At 35.3% G+C, this 22,616-nt stretch overlaps 5 protein-coding genes across 9 annotated transcripts; 4 read left to right on the plus strand and 1 right to left on the minus strand.

The window, feature by feature from the left end:
- Window positions 1-50: 50 nt before the first annotated feature.
- On the plus strand, window positions 51-3,089 carry LOC124452990 (angio-associated migratory cell protein-like). Its single transcript, XM_047003658.1, has 11 exons — window positions 51-169; window positions 276-386; window positions 459-578; window positions 655-794; window positions 867-1,011; window positions 1,081-1,164; window positions 1,249-1,364; window positions 1,656-1,729; window positions 1,901-1,991; window positions 2,070-2,218; window positions 2,310-3,089. The coding sequence occupies exons 1-11, from the start codon at window positions 82-84 to the stop codon at window positions 2,383-2,385; spliced, it is 1,194 nt and encodes a 397-aa protein (XP_046859614.1). The 5' UTR covers window positions 51-81; the 3' UTR covers window positions 2,386-3,089.
- A 627-nt stretch (window positions 3,090-3,716) lies between these two features.
- On the plus strand, window positions 3,717-6,313 carry LOC124452997 (dual adapter for phosphotyrosine and 3-phosphotyrosine and 3-phosphoinositide-like). Its single transcript, XM_047003671.1, has 7 exons — window positions 3,717-3,937; window positions 4,145-4,395; window positions 4,593-4,759; window positions 5,016-5,060; window positions 5,543-5,605; window positions 5,683-5,777; window positions 5,910-6,313. Exons 1-7 carry the CDS (start codon window positions 3,822-3,824, stop codon window positions 6,046-6,048), a joined length of 876 nt encoding a protein of 291 aa, XP_046859627.1. The 5' UTR covers window positions 3,717-3,821; the 3' UTR covers window positions 6,049-6,313.
- On the minus strand, window positions 6,085-8,189 carry LOC124452998 (inhibitor of growth protein 1-like). The gene is made up of 10 exons (XM_047003672.1): window positions 7,908-8,189; window positions 7,704-7,775; window positions 7,400-7,557; window positions 7,234-7,330; window positions 7,069-7,116; window positions 6,871-6,985; window positions 6,719-6,794; window positions 6,616-6,654; window positions 6,475-6,536; window positions 6,085-6,382 (listed from the first exon to the last, which is right to left on the minus strand). Exons 1-10 carry the CDS (start codon window positions 7,972-7,974, stop codon window positions 6,289-6,291), a joined length of 828 nt encoding a protein of 275 aa, XP_046859628.1. The 5' UTR covers window positions 7,975-8,189; the 3' UTR covers window positions 6,085-6,288.
- A 546-nt stretch (window positions 8,190-8,735) lies between these two features.
- Window positions 8,736-18,979, plus strand: LOC124452988 (histone-lysine N-methyltransferase SETD2-like). Of its 2 annotated transcripts, none has more exons than XM_047003655.1 (21): window positions 8,736-8,970; window positions 9,536-9,652; window positions 9,746-9,804; window positions 9,906-9,966; window positions 10,311-10,439; window positions 10,685-10,808; window positions 10,900-10,977; window positions 11,065-11,162; window positions 11,762-11,853; window positions 11,930-12,003; window positions 12,074-12,208; window positions 12,460-12,570; window positions 12,999-13,688; window positions 14,623-14,658; window positions 14,744-14,783; window positions 14,946-14,976; window positions 16,493-17,527; window positions 17,606-17,738; window positions 17,866-18,066; window positions 18,158-18,259; window positions 18,574-18,979. In XM_047003655.1, exons 1-21 carry the CDS (start codon window positions 8,906-8,908, stop codon window positions 18,715-18,717), a joined length of 3,555 nt encoding a protein of 1,184 aa, XP_046859611.1. In that variant the 5' UTR covers window positions 8,736-8,905; the 3' UTR covers window positions 18,718-18,979. The 2 variants fall into 2 exon arrangements, with proteins under 2 accessions (XP_046859611.1, XP_046859612.1); XM_047003656.1 differs by having other exon boundaries at window positions 9,539-9,652.
- Window positions 18,980-19,407: 428 nt separating this feature from the next.
- LOC124452991 (mevalonate kinase-like) lies at window positions 19,408-22,402 on the plus strand. Of its 4 annotated transcripts, none has more exons than XM_047003660.1 (10): window positions 19,419-19,555; window positions 19,715-19,814; window positions 20,108-20,255; window positions 20,327-20,441; window positions 20,858-21,114; window positions 21,204-21,249; window positions 21,345-21,435; window positions 21,512-21,602; window positions 21,680-21,714; window positions 21,927-22,402. In XM_047003660.1, coding segments are annotated over exons 1-10 (1,170 nt in total). In that variant the 5' UTR covers window positions 19,419-19,553; the 3' UTR covers window positions 22,212-22,402. The 4 variants fall into 4 exon arrangements, with proteins under 4 accessions (XP_046859617.1, XP_046859616.1, XP_046859618.1 ...); XM_047003662.1 differs by having other exon boundaries at window positions 19,715-19,775; window positions 21,342-21,435; XM_047003659.1 differs by having other exon boundaries at window positions 19,420-19,555; window positions 21,342-21,435.
- The last annotated feature ends 214 nt before the right edge of the window (window positions 22,403-22,616 follow it).

Genomic DNA, 22,616 nt, shown 5'->3' on the forward strand with positions numbered 1-22,616 from the left:
CCTGCGATTAGGCAATTGCCAACCTCACGCCATCCAGGCCCAGCAGTAAGTGTTTTCAGTTTTCAGAACATATATTCTCTTATGATGGAAGACGACTATGGCGAACACGAGGAAGATGATTTTCAAATTGTTGAAGAAATAGAGCTTGATTATGATGAAGATTGTAATGGTACAATTTTATCATTCTGATATCAATGCATCAATGTTTATAGTATGTGGAAAATTATGTTTTATGATGCTGGACTCTGAGGTGAATTGTTGTGTATTTTTTGTAGAATTGGCATATGCTGTGGAGGATTTAGGTGTAGATGGTGAATTAACTGAAAATGACGACGACCTAGTTATACAGAGGGATGATTCTGGTTTAACATTTACAAAACATAGTGGTATAGCTCAAAACCCCTTGTTTTTTTAAGGAAATGAATGTGACTAATTTTCTCTTGTTTTTGCTCGACTAGAGTCTGTGTTTGCTGTTGATTTTGATCCATCCAGCCGTAGCCATATTGTCTCTGGGGGTGAAGATAACAGGGCTTTTGTCTGGAAGATCAGTGATGGCAGTGTGAAATTCTTATGTGATGGTAAGATTAATCTCAGCATCCGTTTATTGAGGCGAACTAAACCTTGGTTTTTAACAGGTTTTTGTTGATTTTTTAGGCCACAAAGATTCTGTAACATGTGTGAAATTTAGTCATGATTCAAAATATGTTGCCACCGGTGATATGAGTGGATTAATCAAAGTATGGTCTTTCACTACGGGTGTAGAAATTTGGTCTTTTGAGACATCAGATTTGGAGGTTGTGAGTTTGGTTGCATTAGCTACAACTGGGTTGATAAATGTCTTTCCTAAGCGAATGTGATTGTTTTAGTGGCTACTTTGGCACCATGGTGCACATGTTTTGTTTGCTGGTACAGCAGATGGGGAATTCTGGATGTGGAAGATTCCTGATGGTGCATGCAAGACCTTTCAAAGCCATGGTCCTAAAACAACATGTGCCCATCTTCTGAATGATGGTAAAATTGCATTATTTTCAATGTTATTTTTTAATTTACAACAAATTGAAATGATTTTTGATCATTTAGGAAAAAGAATTTGCGTTGGGTATGGCGATGGAAGCTTAAAATTATGGGACCTAAAAAATGCAAATTATATGTTTCATGTTTCAGGTAAAACATAAAGCTTTCATTTGAAAAGCTATACAAATTTCATAATTTTGAAGAACTTGAGGTGATTTTAGTCTTCTCACATAGGAAATTATGCTCACAAGACGTCAACAACTTGCATTGATGTTAATGAAAACTACACCTTGCTGGCTAGTGGCTCAGAAGACGGCATTCTTAAACTAACACATCTTGGTAATGGCAAAGTATGGCATTTTTTTGTATTACTTTTTGCTTTATTTCATTTTATTTGATTTAGGTTTCAGGGCTTCAACTCCCCTTTTTACCTCTTGAAGATCGCATAATTTCAATTTTTGCCATGTTTAAGATTTTTCCAGACAATTTTTATGTAACGTTTTTAGATGATATATCTTCCAATAAACTGAAGTGTGTGGAAGTTTTCAACTGTCTTTTTAAATCAGTATTTTTCATTCTTCTGGTAATCATAGAGCCCTTTTTTAACATTTGCATTGATTTGATCTCCTTAATTTCTTTAGGTTTTGGGAAGTATCGAGGCAGCATTAATACAGGAAGGAGATTTATCAATTGAGTCTGTGGCATTCTGTTCAATGTAAATTTTCCATTGACGTTTTAAGTTTTCAAAGCATGCCTTGATTGCCATTTGACTGCATAGACTTGTCACAACATTTCTGTGTTTCGTGTTTACATTGTTTAAGATATTAATACTTAATAAGCGTTTAGAAAAATTTAGATGGTCCAGTAAATGGAAATGTTTTTGCAGATTGCCCGTCGTTTTAACTGGCTCCCTGTCCGGAAAACTTGGCATTTGGGACCTAACCAATCAGCGGATTCGTCAACAATGTGAACATCCGGTAAATGATACTAAGAATGTAGTCCAAACTTTTCATGTCATGAAACGTTATTAACTTTGTTAATGTCAATTAAATCAGGCTGGTGTCACAAAGATATTGTGTGAGGGAGGTATGATCTTTTCTGCATGTTTGGACGGAATTTTGCGTCTTTGGGACGCACGATCGGGGAACTGTGAACGAGAATGGCACGGTCATTCTGCGCCCATATTAGATATGGCATATAGCAGGTAGGTTAAGACCAATGGTTAGGACTAGGAGAGTTGATGTAATGATATGTTAAATTATAAGTAATGATATGTTTAATTTATTTTGGCGTAGGTTAGATGCTTGTGTGTTTACCTCATCTGATGATAAGACAGTAAAACGGTACAGCTTGGCAGAACCGTGCCGTTGACGTCATTGTTGTTTGATCGCTACATACAACCGAATGAAGGGTAACAGGAAATTAATTAAAGATAAACTACCAAATGACATCGGTAATTCCCCTACGATCATGGCGAGCGAACTTTTATTTGATTTTTAAAAGTATTAAGTATTTATTTTGCCCAACTCATTCTTTTTGATTATGCTGTATAGAATCAAGGCTCGTACTAAACTTGAATGTCCTTCACGGTGGCGGATCTAGATTACGTCAAAATAAATTACTGCAGCATGTTTTTGCATACATTTACATTTCTAAGACATTATAGGGAAATTCTTTGGTAAAATTATATTCTTGAAACCAATAGTGTTTTTGTGAAAGTGCTTCGAATATAAAATTAAGGAGTGATAATTCATTTTGACGAACGTTGGGTGGATCCGCTATCGGTGCTTCACATTCCTTAAAACTCGTGTATAAAGATGTGCTTGACAGTCCAACTTTAATTTTTTTAAGTTGTGCTTTGCAGGCAATGCAAGGTCTTAAATCTTGTCCTTAAATTTTTATGAGTATGGCTTTAAAAGTCCTTAAAATGTGCTTGGTTTTCACGACTCTCGTTTTACCCTAATACTAATAGACATTTATCAAGTCGACAGCCTCGTTCCCACGCCTAAATTATCTACTTTAGTATTTCTAATACAGTATTGTTAATTAAAAGAAAAAATCTGAATAGACCATAATTTGTTATACATTTTTGCTCAGTGCCGGCTACATACATTTTGTGATGTCATGGGCAATCCCCAATTTTGGTTATTCCCCTTATTCCACTTAAATGATATTTTTTAACTATTCTTTTTTTTCTTTAACTGAAATTTCCGCGATTGTAATAACTGTTGGTTATATTGGATTCAATGTCAACGGTTTGTACGTTGGTGACAGGACTTTAAATAAATAACCTAAACGCGAGATGCTCGGAATGAGTTGATTGTTTTACTCAAAAGCTTTAGTGATAAAACCCTCCCTGAATAGTTGCATAATGATACATATTAACCCGACATACTATGCAAACAATGTCACACATTAACCCGACATACTATGCAAACAATGTCACACATATGTATACGTGGTTAGTAGCCCTACAAAACCTAGGTGTATACGTTACATCTTCTTGCTCATTTATTTTTGTACACTGTTATTCGTTACATTCTGTTTGTTCAACTGATCCGTTGCTCGTTCTCAATTATTTTCTTTCGAATGCTTGCTTTCGATTCGTGATTTTATTGTTGATGTGAAAATCAGTCAATCATGCATGTAGAGAATGGTAATTTGCATTTCTAAAGTGCAAATTTGAATTGTCTTTTGAATATATACAATCTTCTGGCCATATTGTCTCAAAGTCGTTTAGTTTCCGTAGTTGACAGTCACAAGGCGAACGATAAGCAGTACTCAAGTTGGTTTTCATCATTGAAAAAATGAGTTTTTCAGGATCTGATGGTTACCGTGATAGAATGGAGAGTGATTCATCGAGTCAGGATTCGCAACTTGATCCAGAGGAGGAATATGTCAATTGTTCAATGGAACGTCTTCCGTGAGTATCTTCTTGTAACATTTTTGTTTTACTTGCATTTAGTTTGATAGTTTGCTGGAAAAGGTTAAAATATATTTTTAATGTTTAAGTTCTTGGGATACGAAGCTTCGAATAAGGCAAAAAAATTATCGACAGGAAAAGGAAATATATTATATCTAGGTATTTCTATGTGAACTGTGTTGATGGAAAACTTTATTTTACTGCCAGATGTTTTTATCATGCTTCGTCGAGGGAAACATCAGAGATTCTTCTTCAAAACTCCGACGAAGGTTCATACTTGATTAGATCTGGCTCTGAGGCTGGACACTACACTGTCTCTGTGAGAGCATCCGACTCAGTGCGACACTTTAAAATTGAATGCCATGGCGAAAGTTACAGTTTTGGTCAAGCGTACTTTTGGAGTCCCGTAGATGTCTGGGAACATCTTAAAGAACAGCCAGTTCTTGAAGTGGGCGAAGGTAATTTGTACTTAAATTATTTTACGAAATTATTGCGGATCAAACACCATAAACACTTATAATTCATGTAAAAATATGCTATATATTGGCCAAAAGTGCTATTTAAGTGCGAGGATAAAATCTTTAAAGACTCTTGGCGTACGTAGGTGGATATTGTTCATCTTTACACTTTAGTTCTACTTTGTTTTAAATGATAGGTATTCGAGTTCAGCTTTTACAACCGTATAAAAGCAAACCTTCAAACCGACCCGAGTACAGCAGTATTTTTCGACATTACGTACCATCCAGGCAGATTTTAGCAGATGAAAACTCTGAGCCTACAAAGAAGCGAGTGAGCAGAACTGGCTCTACTACTACGTCTAAGGTGAGTGTAAATGCAATTTTTTGCCAGTAAACCTGGGATTTACAATGAAATATGAATCATAGGTCAAGAAATTAAGAATATTTAAGTTATGTTCATCCCGTTACGTTTCATCATTTTCAACTATCAGCTTCCGTATAAAAATGTTTGTCATAGTTTTACTCTTTTGAAAAGAAATAAGTTTTTTTAATATTTGAAACTCTCGTTTTTCATCGTGAAACGTTTTCAGCACTTGTCGTTTTTGCTTTTATAAACTTAGATTACATCATGGGAAGGCGAGTTACGAAAGAAAAAGGAAGGCAAGGTGAGCGACAAATATTTTTCGGGGGGCCGGAACGGTTTTGTCTGCCATAGTGAATGACGTAACTAATACGTACCTAAAATGTGTTAGTCCCTCTGTCGCGTTTTTTCTAATCGTACCTATTATCACTGTTAAATTTTTGTGGGTAGTGTGTAGCTAGGATATTTCACACTTTAACTGACAAAAAGGAACGTGGTATTCCAAATACGTTATAGCTATTTTCATAATTTAACCAGAGTAAAGTCTGTCGACGTATTCCTCTACATATTTATTGCAACGTTGTCGTTTTGCTTGATAAGGAAGATAGTTTAGTTTATTAAAACGAGAAACAGGGAAACACTATTGCCCATGATATCACCATACTAGGGTCTAGTTTTGGGTGGATTGACGAATACGATGATGAAAGATAGAATCTCTGGCTGCGATAAATTTTGCAGCCAGTATTTAGTTAGGCTTATTCCAACCAAATTTGCTTTTTCTTTAAGACATGGAAGAGACGCTGGTGTATTCTTAAAGATCATTACTTCATGTACAAGAAGAATGAAAACGTAAGTAAATTGTGAAGACTGTAGAAAAGATGCATGAATCTAACGAAACAATTGAATGATTGGTTTTATCTCTATAGGCGTTAAAGACGCTGAAAAAGTTGGACCTTACGGACGCAATACAAATTGACGATAATTACAGCGAAGCAAATGGCAAAAAAGATAACTTTTTTAGGTAAGTACTCATAACTAATGTACATGTAGTGGTTATAAAGTTCATGACTTGAGTGCAACCGCAGAGTTAAAAGTAGATGCATCCATATCGTCCATAAATGATTGAGAAAAAACTGACTCATTTTCTTTACAGAATTATATTCCCAGACGTTTACTTTGTATTTTATCACGAAAATGATGAATTGAAAAAAACCTGGGTGGAAAATTTAAAACAAAAAATAGAGGAAAGCAAACACATGGCAAAGTTACACGAAATAAATGGAGGTGATTGATTATGTATCTCCAGTATACATATAAAGAGATGTTGGTTCAAGCAACATTGATTTTTAATTTATTAAACAAAACATTTTCAGGAATGTAATTAAGAGACAAAATATATAGGATGGATAAGATCCTCTACAACATATCCAATGTAAAAAGATATACATATGTATAATAGTATTTAATCAAATTACTTATATATATTCAAACTGTGCACACATTGCAGGGCAATGGTTCAAGATAAAAATGCATTATGAAGTGACAATATTCTTTTTATCTGATTTGTCCTGTTTTTCATTCTTATCGTTCTTTCTACGTCTTTCTTGACTGCATTTTGGACAATACCTGCAAAAAATAATATCAAAAATGATTCACATTTCATTGAAACATTACATTTCACATCAGCATAAAGATACATCCAGGAAAGTTCTACTCACCACTTGCCTTTAGGTTTAGAGGTTAGATTGACACATTGGAAATGAAACCATTCAATTTCACACTGAAAGTAAAAAAGTGACAATGGAATGCAGAATATTTCATGAGTAACAAACAGTCAATGTAAAAGAATGAAAGCATACCCCATCATTGTCACAACCAATCATTTCACCATATGAAACCTAGTTGAGACAAAAATAATTTAAGTATACATGAAAACATTTTCAGGTCTTTTCCTCAATTTACCTGATTGCATAAACAGTATGTGGGTTCATTAGGATCAATAGGGATATCAGGTGTGGGAGAATTTTCCTTTTTCCTTCTAAAACAAATAAAAGCAAGAAAAGAATATGAACTACTTTTCAAAATGGTATAAACAGTGGAAGGAGAATACATACTTGCGATTGAATTTTTTCTTCTTTGATGGTTTTGGGTTGTCCAAGGTTGAACTTTTCTCGGCATTGATGGATTCCTGCTCTTGTTTTACTTTGTCATTTAATCGACGACGGTTTCCTGCATTGTGATGAATAAATACATTACCATCACAATTAAAAAAACCTTTCAATGTAGAAATAATGAACGTATATTTTGCCTACTTGTTGTCTTAACCTTTTCACCACCTTTATGAGATGAATCCAAATCTTCTAAAACATCAACAGCCGATTTTATTCAGATAGCAAAGCATGTTTGGTGAAGAAAATCTTCATTATACTTCTTGCAAAGCATGCTTCACAGACATACTATGTGATCTTTCATTATACCTTGCCTGTCATGCTTCATAGACAAACTATGTGATTGATCATTTCGCAGTTCAGCCAGTTCCATTTCAATCTCTACTTGACGACTTTTCGTATCCACCTAATGAAATTGTTATCATCATTTTCAGACCTGTTAATGAAGCAATCCAAGTATTCATTTTATAGATACCATATCTATCATTTGCGAAACATGTTGAAGTTTCTCGTCACCCAATTCTTGGCTTTTCACCAAACATCGTTGTATCTGAATTAATGCCCTTTTACGAAGAGGCCCCTCTTTTCTCTCATTATAAACATCAATAAGACGGCTAATTTCTCTCAGCTTGTCTGCAAAGTAATAATGCAATAGAAATGGGACACTAGCAAATAAAATAAGTGGCAAAATCAGTCTCTTTAATTTCAATATGCAGTGGCTGACCCCAGGGGGGGGCTTCAATTGATTTACTAAAGAAGTAGCAATGCAAAGCCATTACCTTGATAAATCAAATCAATCTCACGCATTTGTGAAATATCTCTTTGCAAGTCATCTGGAAGTGCTTCCACATCTATCAACAGGATGAAGTTTTCTCGTGAATACAAATAACTGATTAGATGATCCAAGAGTATAGGCATTTAATTGACTTTAAAACCGCACTTTAGACTCTCCATAAGAGTCTGCTACTTACGCTGCTACTTACAATCAAGATAAGTTTCAACGTAATTGCTCGCCGATGAATTTAGACCATTCTCTCCATAAGAAGACATTTTTCATCTGTCGCGAATAGTTCGAAACTTCGAATATTACTCTTTTTACTTTTGACATGAAAAAACTCTATCAGCGAATGGGCATTTTCAATTTAATTACATATTAAAGTTGATACTTCTGGTTACATAAGGAAAACTTTTTGTTGGACATGAAAAATGAAACTTCTAGTAGTAATCTGAAGAGAATTTGAATTTACCAAATTTGCCTGCGAGTAGGTACTCACACCAAGTCTTACAACTGAACGCTAAAAACCATAACATAAAATGTGAGCCCACATACATTTGCGCCCTGACATGAACGCAAACACCTGACAGCAAAACACATCCTTGTTTTTTGCTTATCTAAAGTTTTTTCAGTACTGTTGAATAACTGTTCTTTGTTTTAAAATGCTCATTTCATTCTATAGTAACTGTTTCTTTTCAAATATGATAGACCTGTTGATGACCGCTGACTTCACGCGCAATTGATAACGCGGGATGCTTTAAAAAACGTGGGCAAGCAGTAAACTGACCAATGAAATTGAGAGAAGCGATTGCGTATCCGGGATGTTCAGTACATTCCTACCAAATTTGGAATTTCTCTATGTACATTTTCACAATTGTTTTCAGCTGCGATATGCATAAAAATTCATTGAGAATACGTTTGCAAATTTGTACACAAGCGTTGATTTTATTTCAATGTACATCATTTCAAAGGTTCATGAAGCAGCTTAATTTCTAATAGAGACTCTCAAAAATATTGAATATTTGCATATGAATTTGGAGTGGCATGTGCGGCCATGTTGAAATGTAACATTTAAGTTCTTCCTCGTTTTGCGGCCTATTGTGGGCGGAAAACATAACAAGTCCCTTTCAGTCTGGACAAACCAGTCAAAAGGCTTTTCTGCCCGTAATAGGAAGTCGTAATTTCCTTGAAATAGTGGCTGGGAAAATGGATTTTAGCCGCTCAACTGTAAAGGATAGTGAAACATTCCCATGGGACTTGGAGAATAAAAGGTGAATGAGATTTTTACTTTAACACGCATCTAAAATTTTGAATGGTATGTTTTCTAAGTGATTGTATCTTTTGTCTTTATTATTGACGATAATTCTCGGAGGAAATGACCATTAGCTCAAATGAAAAAGCGTTCAGAAGCTAATACTATTAATTAAATGATTACTCCGATAATAACTTCTTTTTTTTAAAGTTTTGTGAGCTATAGAACTTTTTTCAATCGTCCAGGAAAGATTTGTTACCCTGTGATATATAGATTTGCATGACTGGGAAAATTTCAGTTGAAATTTGAAATGGTAGATACTTGAAGATGGCTGAACTCAATGCATGTCTATAATCTTAGCATCGTTGTATAAAGCCCCTATAAAGCAAATGAAATGTGAGTATTTATTGGTTATTTTGTGCATTTTCTGATTTCACTATTGCGATGCACACTTGCAACTATTCATTCTAATCCATTTATCATACTACTATATACTACTAGGATATACTACTACAATATTCTTTATCAGGATTGCTACTGAATTGGATTGAGTTAATTTACTTTACTTTTAATCTTTCTTGTAGTAGCATTCAGAAGGAGGAGTGTAGTATCAAGAATTATGGCGTTACAACTTCAACTCATACCAAAGATAGTTTTCCTTTATTTGAAACTCTCTATGAAAACATCTATCTTGGCAACAAGTATGCTCATAAAATACAAAATAAATTCTTTGCTTTTAAAGATTCATTCTTACTTTGATGCATTTCACGAACACATCCAAAAATCTTATTCAGAAAAAAAAGAGTGAATAAAGAAATCCGTCGAATGACATGCGATTGTTCATATTGTCCAGGTAATACGAATGGAAAGACTTATTAATTTTGAATGTGTAATAGTAATTGTAATCTGTAATTCAATGCAAAAACTCAGTGAAACTTGATTTTTCTTTCTAAGATGAGCATAACTTTGTTGGCTGCGGTGAAGACTGCATCAACAGAGTATTGATGATAGAGTGGTATGAACAACTTATTGAAGTAATTTGCTTGGTGCAATTTTTATCTGTAGGGTGATTTTTTTTCTCCTATTATGAGAAAATTTTGTATTGTTTCAATGGACACACAACAATGAAACTCACTGCGAGTGAAAAAAGTACTTTGTTGAAAAATTTCCTTAGCAAGATAAAAAATTCAGGTTGATGCACTATGTGAACAAGACAGACACTTTATTTTCAAACAACATGATTCAATATGTACTTTACTATTGTTTGGGCAAACACCAGATGCCAAGTTAATACCATAAAAAAACTTTACAGTTATCAGTGATAATTGTTATTGTTGCTAACCAGTTTCATATTTTTAGCAATAGACGATGCCCATGTGGTGAATTCTGCTCCAATAGAAAATTCCAAATCGGGCAGAGAATTCGTGTGGAGGTATTCAAGACTGAGAAAAAAGGATGGGGTCTTCGCACTTTGGAAGATGTTAAAGAGTAAGTCATACCCGGTCAATTTAATAAAAGTTTGTCTTTAGCTTTGTACAGTTAAGTATGCTGTTACAAAATTAGCCACAAAAGGTGATATTAAGTGTCTGCAAAACTACCTGAATTTGCAAATATGCAGGATTTTAGATCATTCGCTTTATTTTAGATTCAATTTTAGATCAATGTTAAAGATTGACTATTTGAATGTAAGAGATTACTTTAACTGTCGGCATTTTTATTCTCCCTTTTCTAAGACATCAGTTCATAATGGAGTATTGTGGCGAGGTGATGGGATATGAAGAATTTGAGAAACGTGTTGAAACATACGATAAAGAGAACAGACAACACTACTACTTCATGACATTAAAAGCGGATGAGGTAGGGTCTTACCATAATACTTACCATATCACTTACCAAATACTAACCATACTTACCATACATTTACCATATCTATTTCAATCATTAAAAGATAATCGATGCAACTTACAAAGGGAATCAGTCACGTTTCATTAACCATAGCTGTGACCCAAACTGTGAAACTCAGAAGGTCAGTTGGTTAAGAGTTTAATTTGGTGATGAGCCTGTTCTTTATACACATAAATACAGCTTCTAAATTTTTCTTCTTTTATTTAAGTGGACTGTCAATGGTTACCTGAGAATTGGGTTTTTTTCACTGAGACAGATCCCAGCTGGAACTGAACTGACTTTTGATTACAAGTTTCAACGTTATGGGTAGGTAAAATTATATGTGATAATAAGTTGTTATGTATGATTATTTGTTTTTGATATTCATAATGTTTATGCTGTTGCCAAAACCTCAAGTATATATCTTTGTACTGAATGATATGTTTATGTGTTTATTCAGGGCAGGAATAAGAGGTGGGGTGAGAAGGGGTGTGCACCTCCTAGCCTTGGCTATTATATGGGATGCAGGAGGGTGAAAATTTCTGTACAAAATAGTAACATGCCAAACAATAGAAAAAGAAATTGTGATTAGCATTTAACAAAAGACTAACCGACATGGTACGTCAACAAGTAGCCACCAAAGTCTAATCCAAACTATAGCATCCTCCCTCCTTCCCCTACCCCTCACACTCACAAACACATACAGTCACGCACAAATCGCTGTGGATCCACCCATGTGTTTGTTTATGGGAATAATTACTGATTATCCATGAAGTAAATTTATATTTAAATGCAGAGTTGTTTCTTTAAGCTGGCCTTTAACTCGTTGTTTTAAAGACAAAATCGTGAAATGCTTATAGGTCATTTGACTGAACTATGCTTTGATTATACAAAGTGTTTTTGACTCAATTGTACGTTTTTAATAGGAAAAAAGCTCAAGTGTGCTATTGTGAATCTCAAAATTGCCTCGGGGTTATCGGAGGGGAAAAACACATGCCATTGAAAGCCATAGTATCTGGTAAGATGATAAACTCTTCCATCATTATATTACCTTCTGTTGGGTTAACATACGAACAATGTTTTGTCATATTTAGCCTCGTCTGTACGATCAAGTTCACCAAGACGAAATCGTCGCCGGCGTTTGGCAGAGCAATTTAATGATAAACCGGTAGGCCTCGATTAAACATTGAATTGTCGCTAGTATAAATTATTGAAACTTTTCTTTTTTTTGTTCGTAGTTGGAATTGGAGATAGCTCAGCTGTTGGCTGGCGATAAAGGATTAAGAACGGACAACCAGGCCTTAAAGTTATCACAGTTTATGGTTCGTGCTGAAACAACATCACAGCGTTTTTTGTTACTCGATGCTCTCGCGGTAATTTCCTCTTTCAACGTATTTTTATGCTGAATGTTTATTTTTGTCGAAACTTTTCTAATTGCCCTAACTGTACAATTGGCATTGCTTATTACTTTTTTTCTTTGTTTATGATTTCCCCTTGTGAATTGCTTGGTTTGTCAATGAAATGATTATCTATTATGCCAGTGTTCTTGCTATTTTTGCATATTTTGCATAATAGACGAAAATAACTTTACATTATCTTACATTTGTATTTTACGATCGTTCAGGCGACTGTTGATCAAAATTGCTTGAAAAACTTCGTGAAGTATCAAGGTTTATCTCTCCTGTGGAGTTGGATGGTTGATCTCGGTGAGAATTCTCGAAAACTTCAAAAGAAGGTGTGTATCCGTCTATCTACATTATTCCAAAGCAATTATCAGAGAATCGAAACATTCATCTTTCTTCTTCACTAACTAACCCTGTGTATATTACATGGACGTGTTTCTCAGTACACATTGATGAAATGAAGCAGCAATGCTGCACTTCATCTAGTACATTTATTGACGCGTGTACATAAATACTTGTTTATATGTATGATTAACAAGTCATCATCGATTGATGGCTTACGTGCGGCGTAGTTAGCTTTTAAACAAAATGTGCTCATAAAGCGCACAGCCACATTCGAATTTTTGAAAATTTGTTGATGGGATTTATACACATATGACAAAACTGACCATACGTATTTCGTACCCCAATAATGTAGATGTTAGTATTTGTCCTGATTGTCATTTTTTATATTTATTTTGCGGTTATAAACAACACACAGATCGTACAAGTATTAAAGCATCTGCCAGTCGCGAACTTAAATCAAGTCAAAGATACAAAAGTACTCAAGGTGATTCGTAAATGGGCAAAGCAGCCTTCTGTATCGACAGCACCCGAAGAAGAGACGAGCTCCAGTGATGTCGACTCTCGAGGACTTAGTCCCGCCGATGCATTGGAGGATTCTTCAAGACGAGATGCTTATATCACTTCCAGCTCTGAAGACCTAAAAGCGATAGCCGAAGTAGACACGGGAAATATGGATAATTTAGAAAAAGTTAAAGAAATGCAAAATGAAGACAAGGGAACCTCTAAGGAGAATCTTTTATTTGTAGCAAAGGGATTGCAAGAGTGTAGTTCAAATAACGAGTTTTTAAACACCGAAAGTAAGAAATTATTTGAGGTTGTACCGGAGTGTGATAAAACCATCTCAACGAATTCTGCCATTAAAACTGATGGGACGAACACTGTGAATGAATTCAAGCAATTCGAGCAGAAAATTGTTGAACTTAAACCCAATCGGGTAAAAAATCGACTGAAACATATCGCTTTATATAGTAAGATATTTGATCGAAATAGTGAATCATCTGGGGAAGAATCCTCAAAGTATTCGGAAGACGAGGCGACATTGAGTGATGGCGAAAGTGTTATAGATATAGCTGCTGATCTATTAAACCAATGGAGCAGTTTAAAGGTTAGAACAACAGTTTGCCTTTTTTGTTTGGTTTTGTTAACGTGATATTCTTTTCAATCCGGGATATTTTGTTGATGTATGGACGCCATGTCCAGCCGACAATTAAGAAAAGTTCAAAGCAAATTCGGAAAAAAATGATATCTTGAAATTTCAAAATACGATTCAAAACAAAACCAGTTTACCCTAACACACGATCTTTCTATATCTTTAAAAACTTATTATCCTATTGAAAACCTCGTTTTCAACAATCACAGAACACTTCACGGAACTTATTATAACGAACATTACATTGTTGCATTTAATTGGAGCAATAAAAATAAACCAAATACTATAGAAGTTTTTAAAACAGAATTTATTGTGACGTTGCAATAAATTATATTTACGTCACTATTAATTCTATTTTTAAAGCTTTCTATACTTTTCGGTTTACTTTATGGGTTTACTTAAACCTTTATGTTGTGTATTCGTTTTTATTATCCGATTTCGATGTCAGCTTGGTATATCTCTCGCTACTGTCTTTGCTTGTGTCTAGAGGCACTTTTATTCAAAAATAACCAAACATTTCTGAATTCTGGACTTAATGCTAGTAAAAAATACTTCAGTTTTTCAACAAACAAACCCACTCACTCCGCATGTTAGGTCTCACATTTCACATCTTTTATTATAAATATCACATTTATTCAAACCCTTTATTTGAAATTATCACACCACTTAATTGCGATTGTATGAGCATGCGTACTTCCGTTCCCTAATTAATCCTCACATGTTGTGGATAAAAATGTAAACGTAACGATGGCTTTTTAAGAAGTCCAAAATTTACTATTTCCATCTGCGTCTTATTGTGGATTGTGTTTTTGTTGTCCTACGATGTCTTGTTTTTACAAATGATTTTCACTTTTCTTTAACGTCCGATTTTTGGTAACTTTATGTGTAGGAAGTTTATCGAATTCCAAAGAAATCTTCGCACTTGGTTTGTATTTTACTTCATAGTCGTTAGTGTTTGCGCATTAAAGATTAAATTATTAATTACTATATCATAATTATCTTTTTTACAGATGCAGCGTGAATTAGTGTCTACCTCGGATACAATGGAAGGTATGGTTGTCATTCAAATCTTTGAATTTGTTGAAACGAAAACCTTTTCATACTATTATATTTTCAAATGTATTTTATGGAATATATTTTAAGGAATAAATTGAAAGAACATCTCATGCTATCTCACCTTTATTGAGTTCATTTCATATCTTTTTTTTAAAGGAAAAGTCGTAGACGTGAGTAGCAAGAGCAGGTAGGCATCTAAGCTAAGTTTGCTGTTGAAAGTATCATCTCTTCAATTCTCTCTTCTTGCTAGAATGACTGACTTCTACTTTGCTTCTTGCTAGAATGACTGACTTCTTTTACTTTGCTGCTTGCTAGAATGACTGACTTCTTCTACTTTGCTTCTTGCTAGAATGACTGACTTCTTCTACTTTGCTTCTTGCTAGAATGATTGACTTCTACTTTGCTGCTTGCTAGAATGACTGACTTCTTTTACTTTGCTGCTTGCTAGAATGACTGACTTCTTCTACTTTGCTTCTTGTTAGAATGACTGACTTCTTCTACTTTGTTTCTTGCTAGAATGACTGACTTCTTCTACTTTGCTTCTTGCTAGAATGACTGACTTCTTCTACTTTGTTTCTTGCTAGAATGACTGACTTCTTCTACTTTGCTTCTTGCTAGAATGGTTGACTTCTTCTACTTTGCTGCTTGCTAGAATGACTGACTTCTTCTACTTTGCTTCTTCCTAGAATGACTGACTTCTTCTACTTTGCTGCTTGCTAGAATGACTGACTTCTTCTACTTTGCTTCTTGCTAGAATGACTGACTTCTTCTACTTTGCTGCTTGCTAGAATGACTGACTTCTTCTACTTTGCTTCTTGCTAGAATGACTGACTTCTACTTTGTTTCTTGCTAGAATGACTGACTTCTTCTACTTTGTTTCTTGCTAGAATGACTGACTTCTTCTACTTTGTTTCTTGCTAGAATGACTGACTTCTTCTACTTTGTTTCTTGCTAGAATGACTGACTTCTTCTACTTTGCTTCTTGCTAGAATGACTGACTTCTTCTACTTTGCTTCTTGCTAGAATGATTGACTTCTTCTACTTTGCTGCTTGCTAGAATGACTGACTTCTTTTACTTTGCTGCTTGCTAGAATGACTGACTTCTTCTACTTTGCTTCTTGCTAGAATGACTGACTTCTTCTACTTTGCTTCTTGCTAGAATGACTGACTTCTTCAACTTTGCTTCTTGCTAGAATGACTGACTTCTTCTACTTTGCTGCTTGCTAGAATGACTGACTTCTTCTACTTTGCTTCTTGCTAGAATGACTGACTTCTTCTACTTTGCTTCTTGCTAGAATGATTGACTTCTTCTACTTTGCTGCTTGCTAGAATGACTGACTTCTTCTACTTTGCTTCTTGCTAGAATGACTGACTTCTTCTACTTTGCTTCTTGCTAGAATGACTGACTTCTTCTACTTTGTTTCTTGTTAGAATGACTGACTTCTTCTACTTTGCTTCTTGTTAGAATGACTGACTTCTTCTACTTTGCTTCCTGCTAGAATGACTGACTTCTTCTACTTTGCTGCTTGCTAGAATGACTGACTTCTTCTACTTTGCTTCTTGCTAGAATGACTGACTTCTTCTACTTTGCTTCTTGCTAGAATGACTGACTTCTTCTACTTTGTTTCTTGCTAGAATGGCTGACTTCTTCTACTTTGCTTCTTGCTAGAATGACTGACTTCCTCTACTTTTTGTATTTTAAGACATGTCGTCAATACCGTTGACATACCAAAGATTGACGAAGATCTTTTCAAGAAAGACGAATTTCTATCAAAGTTGTTTGCACAAGAGTTAAGCCCATCAAAAGCACTCCAAGGAAATGCTTCACCTTCAAATAGTGAACTTTTTACATCCGTTAGTACTCGTTGCCCGGACACAAGTGTTGCACTAAGTGACGGGAACAAAACGTCTGTAAATCAACGCTTACAGAATGTTGCCAGTGCCATGAATAATGAAGATCATAAAGTATCCTTAAAGAAAGCAAAAAAGAATGAAGATCAGTTGTCGACTAAAGAGAAAGAACAGCCTTCGTGGACAAAGTCATCTAATTTCAAGGAAGTTGATCCCGGCAAAACAACGTCGAATACAACACCATCAATACAAACCAACCCATGGAATACCCAAAATCCTTCCTCGCAAACCATTTTCTCTATTACATCGACGATGGGCCCTCCACAGTACCCAGCTCCTCATCAAAACACCACATCACAAGCAAACCTAGAGCAACAAACAGGATACCAAACCACGTGGAATAATTTGGTTAATGGCCGTACCACCCACTCTGGGTTTAATCAGTTACCTCCACCACCACCAGTGCAAAAAACTCAAAATCCCCCACCTAGCACCTACAACCAAGGATATCAAATTCAAACAACTCCGTTCGGGTATCATCAAACAGCCAGCCAAAATCATGCATATAATCAAGCTGTGTTGAACTGGGCTAATACAAACAACTCAACTTCACATCCTTATCCATCTGGATATCCCTCGCAATTTCCAATGAATCCAGCAAATTTCGCCAATATTCTACCTAACATGTCAAACATTCAATCCATTCAGTATAATTCGAGGGAGCAAATTTCAAGATCTAATGTTGCGATGGTTACTTCTACCGCTTCTAACTCGGAATGGGCCGCTTATGATGCCTATGATAAAACGCAAGAGATGCCTCTCCCCCCTGACTGGAAAAGAGCTTACGATGGAGAGGGTAGAGCGTATTACTATCATATAGTTACTAGGTTTGTTTATATTGGAGTTGTATCGCGATTTTTCAAAGACTTGTGGATGTCTACTAGTTTCCAGTCTTTTCTTTTCAGGCAAACACAATGGGAACCTCCAATATCTGACCGAAGTCCTCCCACACCAGAGCTTGGCTTCCTTGGCGATCAACTCGACTCGAGGATAGATCCCAACTTCTTTACGTCTCACATCGCAGAAGATGTCAATATGGTAAGTGAAGCTGCAGAACTCCAGTTCATCTTCAACGAAATGAACGAATTTAGTGGGTATGAGCGATCAAAACTTCTGACTCTTCGTACGAGCGATCAAAACTTCTGACTCGTATTACGTTCTTCAGGAAGTGGTCGATACGAGAAAGTCGAAGAAGCCTCGCTCGCCATCCACGCCTCCTGGTTCTCCACCAAAAAGTCCAATGAGAAAGTGTGCAGCTGCCGACACTACTGACATAAGAAAAGGAGCCTACTCACCATCATCATTGTTACAGGGACGCCATCTTACATGTGAACAGAGGAAACGTCGAGAGACGTTTAGGGTTAAGGTGGGTATGGCATGGATTTTAGTGGTAAGGACTTGACCCACAATGTGAATGTGATTTATTTTCTATGTCTTTTGTAATTTGTTGATAATAGTTATCCAACGTGGTTGTGAATTACCTCAATCCTTATCACAAAGTTGATTGTAAAATTGGGCGTATAACATGTGTTGAAGATTTTAAATTTTTGGCGAGAAAGGTTTGTTGATTTATTTTCACGTACTATTTCGTCTTGGCAATGTTTCGCTACTCACTCTTGGCGTTAACTGCTTCCTCGAGTTTGAAGTAAGCTCTCAGCTATCTTCCCCAATTTTTCACCATATTGATTAATTTCATACGCACATAATTGACTTTCAATGCCACAATATAACGCTTTAGCGTGCTTTAGTCATCTTTTATTTTTATTTTTGAAATTTGTTTGCCATAGAAAGTTTTGTCGAGCTCCTGTTGTTTGGTTGTTTTTCATTTCGAATTCAAATGACTTTAATGCATCTTGACTTGAAATTTTTCCAGCTTACTCACGGCGTTATGGTGAAAGAGTTAGGTCGACTTAAAGATGAGAGCACTTTAGCTTGCAATGATTCTGTTAAAATAAAGACAAAGGAGTACATTCGTAATTATATGCAAAAATTTGGACCTGTGTTCAAGCCATCTTAACCTATCCAATTTTACTTGCTACAGATTTAAAAAATCTTCCGTAGTTTTTGGTTTTTGATGTGTAAATGTATGTATAATATTGTTCTATTGTAAATAGATGACGAGTTTCCTTGCCGAGTGTTGAAATGTTAATGAAATTGTCAATTGTAGTTATGAATTGTATAGTAATTTTAAGGAGACATTTTTCTCTCCTCCCAAAATATACATTGCAGCCGTATTTTGTATGTTTTCGATATGAAACTCGAAACATGGCTGAACTTCATATAGTTTGTTCGTCTTGGGCACAGCTGGATGCAATCTGTTTTAAATATTTTAATGTTGGTAAAAATTGAAAATAGCGATGAAATTTTTTTTTGGAATGGTGATGCTGAAGTGACCAGTTTTCAAAAGACTTCGCCCTTCCACTTTCTTCCTTCCGTCATTAATATTTGGAATTCGACATTGGAATTTTCTTGGAATATTTTCGAGTACAAAGATCATAATTTTATTTTGAAAAGCTTATTGGAATATCTGTTTATATATATCGTTACTCATTGCTCACAAATGTATTTTTCTTAGATCAAGTTTGCCTTGATCACTGACCTAGATTGATTCATGTCCGTTGGCTCATGGTATACATACAACACGCATAACCACCAGTGAATGACCACTGAGCTAACAAGAAGACGTAAAAAGGGCTCATCACTTCACTATTTTTCGCCGTAAAAATTGGGCACATTTTCTTCAGAAATATTCATTTAATTATTTATTGCCTTGAATGAAGTTTCATGTATAATATGTTTTTCGAAAATGTTACCGTTGAATATGGAATTCAAGGATAATTATAGTTTACCTCCATGTGAGTGCGGTGTTTTCTTGGTACCCCTTCGTGCTAGACACAGAAATGGAAACCTTGTCCCTGGAGGGGTGAACTTTCATTAGCTCTGTGTAGTTGGCTGACATCATGTGTTACATGTAATAATTGTTCTTTTATATTCATCTTATTCCAATTTTTGAGGAAAAGCCTTATGAGAATGGTTACAAACTACAAATCTTTAGTAGTATCTGCTCCTGCCAAGGTGATTTTACATGGAGAGCATGCTGTTGTTTATGGGAAGGTAGATTTATATTTGTGCATCTCAATGTTTTGATAATTATTTCCAGGAAATATTTGGTACACTTCATATTTACAGGCATGTAGGCAGGATTTGTGAAAAGGGAAGGCAAGTCAATTAGGGTGTGCTGAAAAAGTAACTTATAGCCGTCAATTTGAAAATTTCATGAAAAAAATAGTTTGGAGGATTACAACTAGTGCTCCCCTCCCTGACTATACCCCTGATTTAAAATACAAGACTAAGTTTTACAAGTTTTTATTTTGTGCACTCACTCATATAAATGCATATTATTTTAGGCCTCTTTGGCTGCTAGTGTTGATCTCAGAACAAACTTGACCTGGGAAAGATTGGATGGTAGTAGAGTAGATTTGGATTTTCAAGATCTTGAATGTTTTATGTCATGGAGTATTGAGGAGATTAAGAATATACAATTGTCACCAGATGGTGAGAGTAGTAAGCCAATTATTTCCAATGTGATATGATTTTTTTGATGTCTATGTGTTTTTATGATTTAGTTGACATGGACACTTTCAAAGCATTTCTTGGCTCATCAGATGTTTCTCCAGTTGCCTTAATGGCTATACGCACATTCATTTACCTTTATCAATCTATTTATGGTCAAATGCAAAGGTAATTGGTGTGTGCAAATGCTGTTTCTTGGTACTTACCTCAGGTCTTAGTCATTCAATCAATTTTTCTGCAAGAATGTAGTCATGTGACATTTCTGTTGTGAAATGGGAAAATTACGAATGACAGACATACAAATATATTTTTCAATATTACTTTACTTACTGAAAGTATATTAGGTTTAAGAATGGGTTGATTCTGTCAGTGAGTCATGTTGCCAATTTACAAATAATACTCATGATTGAAGTCGAAACTGGCAAAACAAGGAAAAGTTGATTTACGTTATTAGTGATACTGTGCTACAAGAAACGCTCTTGCTCTACATATGACAATATAGTGGGTACCTTTTGTGGCAATAACAACTTTGTCATACATATTTGGTACTTTTTGGCAGTAACAACTGTTTAACGTCATTCTAGTTTTGTTCCTGGTAAATTTAATTTAAAATCAGAAGTTCCTGTTGGAGCTGGACTTGGATCCTCTGCTGCATACTGTACAGTGCTTGCTACAACAATGCTTATCACCTCTGGCATTCTTGAACCTTCAGCAATTATGATGCCTATGCAGGATTGCTGTGCAAATGAATGCCTTAAAACAATCAGTGATTGGGCATACAAGGCCGAGACAATAATACATGGAAAACCATCAGGAATTGATAACACTGTCAGTACATTTGGTACAGTATAAATTTTTCACAATATGTATGAGTGAAAATATCATAAAGTTCAACGACACTAAATTTTTGGTTGTTTTTTTTTTCACTAGGAGGATTTCTGCAGTTTCAGGCTGGAAAATTGGAAAATATAAACAGGTAAAAAGTGATAAATTTATGCATGATAATATTGTTTGTATTGAATATATTTTTTAAATGTAATTTATAAAAATAGCGTTCATTTGTGACAGTAGTGTTCCTGAGTTGCGCATTCTTGTCGTCAATACAAATATACCACGTAGCACAAAAGCTATGGTTACTGGGTTACGTGAACGTTTTGATGAGGTAAAGCTGTGTATGGGTATTGAACATTTTTCTTAAGTATTTGAGTCTTAATGATTGTCAACTTATTTTTCTGTAGATGCCAGTCATGTTTGAGCATCTCTTTAGCGCTATACACGAAATAACCTTAGAATGTAGAAGAGTTTTGGAGCTTTGGGGGTCGCAGGAAGGTGAAATTCAATATGATTTAAACAAAATTGATTCACTGAACTGAACCAATGATATATCTTTGCCATTGGTGTTTAAGGTGCGATGGATCGTGGATATTTTAACAAACTGGAGGTAAGAATTTTTTGTCTTGTGCTATAGGCGTAGGGTTGGCACTTATGAATGTTTGAGAAAGTGTCAGTTCTTGTAAAGATGGAATTTTTTGATGTTTAAGAAGGAGAAAGAACGAAACATTTGTTTCCACTTCCCTAATACGAAATACGACATCTTGTCAAACGATGTCTGTGGAGGAGTTATCATTTGTATTTTTCTTTCTTTGGTTGTAGAAACTACTTGATTTAAACCAGGATATTTTGCGAACGATTGGTGTGAGTCATCCAGTGATAGACAAAATTTGCGAAAAAACCTTATCATGTGGTTTGCATTCAAAATTAACTGGGGCTGGAGGTGGAGGTTGTGTTATCTCGTTGTTAAAATATAATGTGGATGACAACGAGTTGGAGAAACTTATCAACGAATTACAACATCTTGGATGCCGTTCCTGGAAAACGAAGCTAGGTTGTAAAGGTATTGTCGTGAAAGATTGGATCGTGGATGGCGAAGGATGTTGAAGGATATTATTGATGATGTTAAAGGATGTCGTGAAAAGTTGGATTGTATAATGTTGAAAACACTGTATAATATAATTCCTTGGCTATACTCCTTTGTCTACGCCACTCCTTTACCTCACTAGGTATATATTAATTGTGAATTCACTGATTTCATTTGGCCGGTCATTTCAAACTAAATCACCTAGACTGTATAACGTGTCTATTTCATTTTTGAATCTTTTTTATCTCTCCTCCTAGGATGTTTATATAAATTGTTTCTTTCTTTGCAATTCCATAGACTAAAACGGTGTTGTGGCTACTGCAAAGCTGCTGTTTTCCCGGTATTTTGTATCGCATAGATTGTAATCACCCTCCGGAATTATTACTTGTTATAGATATATGAAGGGGGAAGGCTTCACATCAAAT

This window comes from Xenia sp. Carnegie-2017, unplaced genomic scaffold (assembly GCF_021976095.1).
Source record: "Xenia sp. Carnegie-2017 unplaced genomic scaffold, XeniaSp_v1 HiC_scaffold_25, whole genome shotgun sequence".
Taxonomy (NCBI): Eukaryota; Metazoa; Cnidaria; class Anthozoa; order Malacalcyonacea; family Xeniidae; genus Xenia; species Xenia sp. Carnegie-2017.

What these genes read in the sequence shown, in the direction of transcription:
- LOC124452990 (XM_047003658.1), top strand. Translation starts at nt 82, where the DNA reads ATGATGGAAGACGACTATGGCGAACACGAGGAAGATGATTTTCAAATT. An exon ending in TGCCCATCTTCTGAATGATG is followed by an intron (nt 1,012 to 1,080) that starts GTAAAATTGCAT and finishes TTGATCATTTAG; the next exon opens with GAAAAAGAATTTGCGTTGGG. An exon ending in TTATATGTTTCATGTTTCAG is followed by an intron (nt 1,165 to 1,248) that starts GTAAAACATAAA and finishes CTTCTCACATAG; the next exon opens with GAAATTATGCTCACAAGACG.
- LOC124452998 (XM_047003672.1), bottom strand. Translation starts at nt 7,974, where the DNA reads ATGTCTTCTTATGGAGAGAATGGTCTAAATTCATCGGCGAGCAATTAC. An exon ending in CGTTGAAACTTATCTTGATT is followed by an intron (nt 7,776 to 7,907) that starts GTAAGTAGCAGC and finishes TCCTGTTGATAG; the next exon opens with ATGTGGAAGCACTTCCAGAT. An exon ending in CATACTGTTTATGCAATCAG is followed by an intron (nt 6,655 to 6,718) that starts GTAAATTGAGGA and finishes TGTCTCAACTAG; the next exon opens with GTTTCATATGGTGAAATGAT.
- LOC124452988 (XM_047003655.1), top strand. Translation starts at nt 8,906, where the DNA reads ATGGATTTTAGCCGCTCAACTGTAAAGGATAGTGAAACATTCCCATGG. An exon ending in TACAAGTTTCAACGTTATGG is followed by an intron (nt 11,163 to 11,761) that starts GTAGGTAAAATT and finishes CGTTTTTAATAG; the next exon opens with GAAAAAAGCTCAAGTGTGCT. An exon ending in AGCAATTTAATGATAAACCG is followed by an intron (nt 12,004 to 12,073) that starts GTAGGCCTCGAT and finishes TTTTGTTCGTAG; the next exon opens with TTGGAATTGGAGATAGCTCA.
- LOC124452997 (XM_047003671.1), top strand. Translation starts at nt 3,822, where the DNA reads ATGAGTTTTTCAGGATCTGATGGTTACCGTGATAGAATGGAGAGTGAT. An exon ending in AGTTCTTGAAGTGGGCGAAG is followed by an intron (nt 4,396 to 4,592) that starts GTAATTTGTACT and finishes TTTAAATGATAG; the next exon opens with GTATTCGAGTTCAGCTTTTA. An exon ending in AAAAAAGATAACTTTTTTAG is followed by an intron (nt 5,778 to 5,909) that starts GTAAGTACTCAT and finishes TTTTCTTTACAG; the next exon opens with AATTATATTCCCAGACGTTT.
- LOC124452991 (XM_047003659.1), top strand. An exon ending in TATACAATTGTCACCAGATG is followed by an intron (nt 20,256 to 20,326) that starts GTGAGAGTAGTA and finishes TTTATGATTTAG; the next exon opens with TTGACATGGACACTTTCAAA. An exon ending in ATTTATGGTCAAATGCAAAG is followed by an intron (nt 20,442 to 20,857) that starts GTAATTGGTGTG and finishes ACGTCATTCTAG; the next exon opens with TTTTGTTCCTGGTAAATTTA.